This window comes from Punica granatum, chromosome 1 (assembly GCF_007655135.1).
Source record: "Punica granatum isolate Tunisia-2019 chromosome 1, ASM765513v2, whole genome shotgun sequence".
In the NCBI taxonomy this organism is placed as follows: Eukaryota; Viridiplantae; Streptophyta; class Magnoliopsida; order Myrtales; family Lythraceae; genus Punica; species Punica granatum.
Window position 1 is genome coordinate 17,865,402 of NC_045127.1, and position 6,755 is coordinate 17,872,156.

Sequence of the window (6,755 nt, forward strand, 5' to 3'; positions counted from 1 at the left end):
GACTAATTTATGATTAATTAATAATTACAATTAGATCCCTAGGATAAATCTATATATAGATATGGTATCTTGTGATTAACCCTAAGTGTCTCATCATTTTCAAGACTCGAAAAGAGAGAAAGAGAGAGGATAGGTTTGGCCGAGAGAGCCACACCACTGCCTTTGCTGATTAGAGGCCCCTCTGTCTTCGGTTTGGTGAATCGGAGTTGTCTAAGACATCCTTGAAGTTGTCTTCTCCTTTCGTGGTAATTCTGTTCGAATTTGGTGACCTAGATCGGAGTGGACGGATTGAGAGGAGGCCATCCTCAGTGGTAACACGTTCGTGTGGACGAGTTAGAGACTGGATAATTGGACGGTTCCATCCATCGACCGAAACAAACCGTATTCCGCAAGAGTAAGTTTAAAGGTAGCAACTTTTCTTGTAGATTCATTATATATAATTATCTATTCATTAGAAGGTGTTTTCTCATGTTGAGATTTGATCTTGAGGTTTTGATTAAACAAGCATGCGATAAAAATTTAATTTTTACCAATTTTAAAGTTTTCATTGTGTAGATGCTCGGTTTTCTAACAGTGGTATCAGAAGCACCTTTCTATTCAATTAGATATGTATTATGTGCCTTGTTTTGGTGGTTAATTGCGATTTATCAAATTGTTCGATGAATCGATATCGAAACTGCTGTGGGTAAGGACCCAACTGTCGTGAGGAGGCCTTCTTGGCCAATATCAATTGTTGTTGGACACTCATGAAGAAGTCAGGCTGTTCCGGGCAATTGTTGGCTGCTGGAGATGGTCTCAAGTGGTTGCTGGGTGGTCTTGGTGGCTGCTGAAGGCTGCTGGAGGCTTGGCTATCGCTGGCTGTACTCGGGTTGCTACTGGGCATCTCGATTTCTGCCGAACTATGATCGGTTGTTGGAACGACCTCGGTGACTGCTGCTGGCTGCTATTGGGCGGTCAGTGGCTGCTGTCGGGCAGCCATACTTCTTGGTTGTGAAGTGGCTGAGGTGTATTGGCTGTCCTGAGCTTGCGATGGTCGAGTGATGAGCAATTTTTTTGATAATTTTGGAAATCAGATTTGCGGAACAATTGATTACCAAAAATCGTTTTCATAATATTTGATTTTTGTGGAAATCGAATATTTGATATCCTATTCTAATGAGATTAGAGATTTGATATTTGATATAAAAGGGATTTTGGAGGATATGCTGGATATATGATATCTTGCATATTTTTTAAAATGGAAACTTCATAATATGTGATATTAGGATATTTTGTAAAGAGTTATAAGATTGACACGAAATTTATTTCCTTTTATGAATTTCGAGCATGATGTGTTATTATGGATTTTAGGAAGTTTTTGCTTAATTCTTGTGGCTCTAAAATTAGGCTAATAGAAAGTTCATGATCATGTTTTTTATCGATTCTTAGCACATATGCATGTGATGTATGAATACAGATAATGTGCAAAGTGAAATCAAATAGTAATTAGATCACCTAAAAGAAAACCTTCCAAATTAAATATTAAGTCAGAAATAGCACGAGGTTATGAACCTCCGTCATGGTTCTCCACCAAAGCATTTACCAGAGAGTCTGTTTGTTTAGTTTATTTCATTGGAAGCAATAGTCGTCATTAATCGATGCATAGAATAGAGCAATTGGTTCAGCTTCTAGGGTCCGAGTCTTTTTTACCCTAGTCCTCTGCCTATATCATGGCTCACAGTTCAACTTGGTCTATTCATTTTGATCTATGTATCTGCTCTACTTTTGCCGCATAACCCAAATCGAAGCAATAACTTGACAGGAGAAATCAATTTATCCGGAGAAGAAAATGAAGAAAATACGTGGAGGAAGGAAACCCAAGGATGCTGCTGCTAGCATCGATGGTATTCTTTGTCAAGTACTCGTCGTGCAAATATCTTGAAAGACCTTCGTTTGTATAAGAAATTATAGATCTGAGAGCTGATTAACCTATAGACTTTAAAAGAACCAACATCATGATGCTTACAAGGAACGGAGAAAAGAGTAGCAAATGCCTGCATTTATCGTAATTGAGGACTTGGCATGGGGCAAGTTCATCAGAGTGAATGATCGGGAACTTGAGTTGAAGCTCAATGGACTAACTGCAAAATCAGGCTCCGGGGCTCTCTTCTCTGTAGCACCATTTAATTTTCACTGCCTCCAAGAAGACCATTGTCCTGAGCAAGAAAAACTAAAAAAGGGTGCTGACAAATTTCGATAAGAAACAATTGCTAAAACTATTTTAGGCTACCCAAACTAGGAATTCTCGTGGTTGTTGCCATGGATTAGTGCTGATGACGGATATTGGTCACCCAAAACTGCATTTTTTCTGATTTAACAAGAAGCAAAACCCAGAAATGAGTTGTGAGCAGGTGAAAGGCTTATTGAGGTTACTTATTTTCCATTCACGTATTCAAGGAGGAGACGGTCCAGCTCGAAATGCCGCGTGAGGAGTCTCTGCAAGACAATTGCTTAGATGATTATGATAAAGTAGAGCAAAGTTAACTTTGAACCCTTGAGCGGATCTTATTATATAGATCAAATTTGCAGGCAAAAGCCATCTAACAGTGCATGAGGCAGTAAACAGGATAATCAAATTGTGTGTAACTATGAACCCAGAACTAGTGGAAAAGAACAGAAATACTGCCTTTTACTAAGATGAGCTAAAATTACGTTTATCTACTATAAGTACCTTCGTTATGGGAGGATGAGAAGCTTTTGTTTCAAAATCAATCTCTGGGAAACGAGCAACTTCGGTTGCATTTTCAAACAAGATGTATGTGGGAAGCTGTCCAGTTGTCACTATGTGTACAGAAAAATCCACAAAGAAATTACTCACTCGTAGTGAAATAAAATAGTCAGGGGCCTGCTAGCAATTTAGATGAAAATGGAAAGGTAGAACCAACTTATTGATTTACCGAGAGATATTCCGAACTTGTCCACTACATTTGGAAATAGTCCAAGGTCAATTATCCCAAAAGACAAATTCTTGTTTGAATATCTGTAGAAGAAAATGGGAGTCTGGAACGTTAGTGTGAAAGAGAATCTGCATTACAAGATGAAAAAAAAAATGCAAGATGAGAAGCATACGTAATTGAGAGCTCAGCAAAGCATCGACTAGCACGTATGCACGAGGCCAAACATGAAGCACGAAATTCTACCTGCCAAAAATAGTCTCTCTCACTTATGAACTCTTGGCAAATTAACATGGGCTACTTAGTGAAACGTTCACAATGGTTCATGTCTCGTGCAATTTGCATATTAGGAGAAGAATCTGCAAGCATATGCATATCCAATTTATTGACATACTGAATACTGGTTCATAAGAAGACTCAGGGTATAGGACAGGCAGAAGTAATAGAAGAAAGATCTGACAGTAAAACCATGCCTCATACTCATTGAGAAGCTCATATGGCATTGCAGAAACTTGTCAAAAAAGAGAAATTGAATGCGACAGCTCAAAGACTCTTATGGACGATCTACATCTATGAAGTCTGGGCTGAGAGGAATAGGAGGATCTTCCAAGAAGTCTATCCCAGTTGCTGCTTTAGTGGAGAAAATCCTTAGATTCAAAAGTTTTGTCTATACCTGGAGTTTCTTTCAAGTTAACTTCTTCTTCCATTGCAGGATCATTAGGCCTTAGATGACTTGATCTTATAATGTGTATGGTTAGATTAATCTGTACTCGGATGAGTGGATGTATAGACTGTTTTGATATCAACTGATATTACCACTTATCCAAAAAAAAAGAAAAGAAAGAAATGTTTTACCCCAATTTAAGTCTGGATCTTTCTTCATACACTTTAAATGCCTTTAATTTCCTTATGCAAGAATTACTCCATGTATATCTCCAACACTTAACCCCACTACCCTCACTCCTCATTGAGCTACAATAAGTTCAATCTCAATCATTTTATTTGTTGACTGAGCACACACACCGCCCCTATAGCTGAAGTATAATATGTAACAAAGTCAACATGATGAATGTAATTATCACTCTGAAGTACAGGGTGGATTATTACTTATCAAGTTCTCCATCTGATAATTGCTACCATGTGAGAATCCGTGCTCAAATCATTGATCATTTTCTTCAAATAGTAATGAAAGTATTTGATTAAAAGGCATCAAGAGGATACCAGTATAGAGAATATCCAAAAGAGCCAAAATGTAAAAGTCTCAGGAAAATGAGATACAGTAATATTGAGTTTGATTACAACTTAATCAAATAATTGCTTTAAAGTTAGTTAGAAATTAGTTACATGGAAAAATGAATTGGAGAGCAAGAAAGATGAAAGATAATGGTCTAATCTACTTAATCATTAAATCAAAAACCACTTAATGAGTAAGCAAAAAATTTTTGACTTAATGAAATAAGTCATTTTTCACTTATTGGTACCGTTTTCCCCTCACAAAACATTTTCTCATTCTTATCATTCCTCTCATCTTCCTATACATGTCTTTCTATAACTAATTAAGTAATTAATTTTTAAGCACTTAATTTATCAAACACCACCTAAGTCAAATCCAAAAACTCTTCTTTTTCCTGGCCAATTGTATCCAGAAACATTGATCATGCGATATTAGCTACTCCAATCCAATCCAGTCAGTGTCCATGACAGCAATGGTTTAAGGAAGCCGCCCAATATACTAGCAACTATTGGAGAACATGAATCATGAGAAGCAAACTTACCAACCAGAACCTTGAGTGGCCCCCTTCGGTCAGCACGGTCTCCAGTTGCAGAGGAGTCAGCTTGCTTGAGGTTCCTATCAGACAATAAAGTGGGCAAAAGGCCATACCAGGTGAAGAATTAACTCCCACATTCATGAAATAGGTCCCACAAATCGTGCCTCGCTAGGCAGTGACATAAAACATAACATCAAGAAGAGAATAATGAGAAGAGGGTAAGTTATAATTACCTAAACCTTGATAAGCAGGTTGAGGTGTTAACGCATAAATAACTGCAGAAAGAGAGAAATGACAAGAGCGAAAAGTTAAACGCAGAGCCAGAGGAAGTGATTTAAGTATTGTCGCACGAGTAACATGAACTATAACTATATAAATGCCATGCCAAAATAAGGCTGTTTTGCGAAAGGCTTTCCAAGAAGAATATCGGAAAAAATGAATGTCAGAATGAGAAAAAGAGAGGTACACAAAAGAACTTGTGACAGTTTTACTGATCCGGAAGACACGACCAAAATTGTTCAGGATCAATGCATGATGCAATTATGTCATGAGTAAACAACAAAGTCATACATACCTAGGAATGACAATATGTACCAAAGAGTGAGGTGGTGATCAATAATCAACGAAACAAGGATGACAAAAACCTGAAAGAATGAATAACCCTCATCAGGTAAAAGACAAGAACTACGAAACTGAAGAAATATAGAAGATCAATCAACGGGTGCTCGATTGCCAGTGCCACAGACAAGTTTAAAGCGCAATAAGTATGTATGACACGGTTCACAAGAGCAAAACTTTGCAGAGGACCTCATCTTGAAAATAAGCACACTGCGTTGCGAAGGAAGGAACAGCAGCAATCAATCACCTTTCCGAAAAACAGAGTATCAGCTATAAAGGCCTCCCATGTTTCTTCCCTCACAGCCTATTACAAATTGGGAAGAAAATCCAGCAATAAGCAGCAGTCAAGTCATCATCACAACCACATTAGATACTTGCCAGGAAAGCACCATTACTGTGTCGAAGCAAAAGTACTGCAAACTGCCCAATCTGGAACAAAACAAGGAATTCGTAGCGTACCCTGATAGCAACGAGCACAAGGAACGCCAATGCCGCTTGAATCTCCTGCACGACATTGACAATTCACACCTCGAATCAGCTAAAACGCAAACACCACGGAGCAGCATCTGATCATATAACTCCGTAGCACTCGATCGCAACAGATACAGAAAAGAGAGAGAGAGAGAGAGACCCGATGAAGAAGGTGAGTAATGATGTCAGGAGGGAGGACAAGGGAGGCGGAGCAGCGGATGGGGATGTAGGAGAAGGCGGCGAGGAAATGGAAGAGGTAATAGGGCTCTGACACCATCGCATTCAACCACTCCATCATCGTTGCAAAGCGCTACAAATGAGATTGAGATCTCGTCGTCGTTGTCGTCGTCTTCTTGTGCGAAGCCTGAGCTCCAGAGCTTTGAGCTTTGAGCTTCCTTCCCCCCAACAGAGACTTGGATTGGTGCGCTGTTAGATTAATGACTCCCAAGAAAAATTACAGACAGATGAAATAAGAAGGTAAAAATAAAATAAATTAATTAATTAAGCTTTTTACTTGAAAATTCTATAATGCAATTGATGAAAATATTTGCACCGTACAATAATTAAGTAAATTACTTATATTTTAATGTAAGAACTAAGTTTTTTTTTTTCGACAGGAAAAACTAAACATTTTACTAATAAAAATTATGTTTGTTTCGTTAAATTTGTGAAATTACTTCAAAATGCATGTAGCTTAATTCAAAATGTGTATAATTTACTTCGAAATTTACATATATTACTTTCTTTCTTAATAATTCACTAAAACTTATACTACTAAAAAAATACTACGGAAATTTTTTTTACTAAAAACTTATATTATTTATTAAGAACGCTTTTTGATGGATAATTTACTAAGAGCATTAGTAATTTACTTTAATTATATGGTACAACCACTTTCAAGTGATTCCACCTTAAATCTCCTCTTTTTATTTTGGGTATTATCTTTGGGCCGGGCTGAATTTAA

At 37.6% G+C, this 6,755-nt stretch overlaps 1 protein-coding gene across 3 annotated transcripts; it reads right to left on the reverse strand.

The window, feature by feature from the left end:
• Positions 1-1,842: 1,842 nt before the first annotated feature.
• On the reverse strand, positions 1,843-6,217 carry LOC116192766 (thioredoxin-related transmembrane protein 2). Of its 3 annotated transcripts, none has more exons than XM_031521402.1 (11): positions 5,952-6,217; positions 5,780-5,824; positions 5,568-5,624; positions 5,277-5,346; positions 4,936-4,977; positions 4,709-4,782; positions 3,109-3,179; positions 2,937-3,019; positions 2,711-2,820; positions 2,413-2,475; positions 1,843-2,195 (listed from the first exon to the last, which is right to left on the reverse strand). In XM_031521402.1, exons 1-10 carry the CDS (start codon positions 6,087-6,089, stop codon positions 2,413-2,415), a joined length of 753 nt encoding a protein of 250 aa, XP_031377262.1. In that variant the 5' UTR covers positions 6,090-6,217; the 3' UTR covers positions 1,843-2,195. The 3 variants fall into 3 exon arrangements, with proteins under 3 accessions (XP_031377262.1, XP_031377261.1, XP_031377263.1); XM_031521401.1 differs by having other exon boundaries at positions 1,843-2,209; XM_031521403.1 differs by lacking the exon at positions 5,568-5,624 and having other exon boundaries at positions 1,843-2,475.
• Positions 6,218-6,755: the final 538 nt, after the last annotated feature.

Coding starts and splice junctions, on each gene's coding strand:
- LOC116192766 (XM_031521402.1), bottom strand. CDS start 6,089: ATGATGGAGTGGTTGAATGCGATGGTGTCAGAGCCCTATTACCTCTTC. Junction 3,180..4,708: donor GCCACTCAAGGTTCTGGTTG/GTAAGTTTGCTT, acceptor TATTTTTGGCAG/GTAGAATTTCGTGCTTCATG. Junction 2,476..2,710: donor CTCATCCTCCCATAACGAAG/GTACTTATAGTA, acceptor ATTGTCTTGCAG/AGACTCCTCACGCGGCATTT.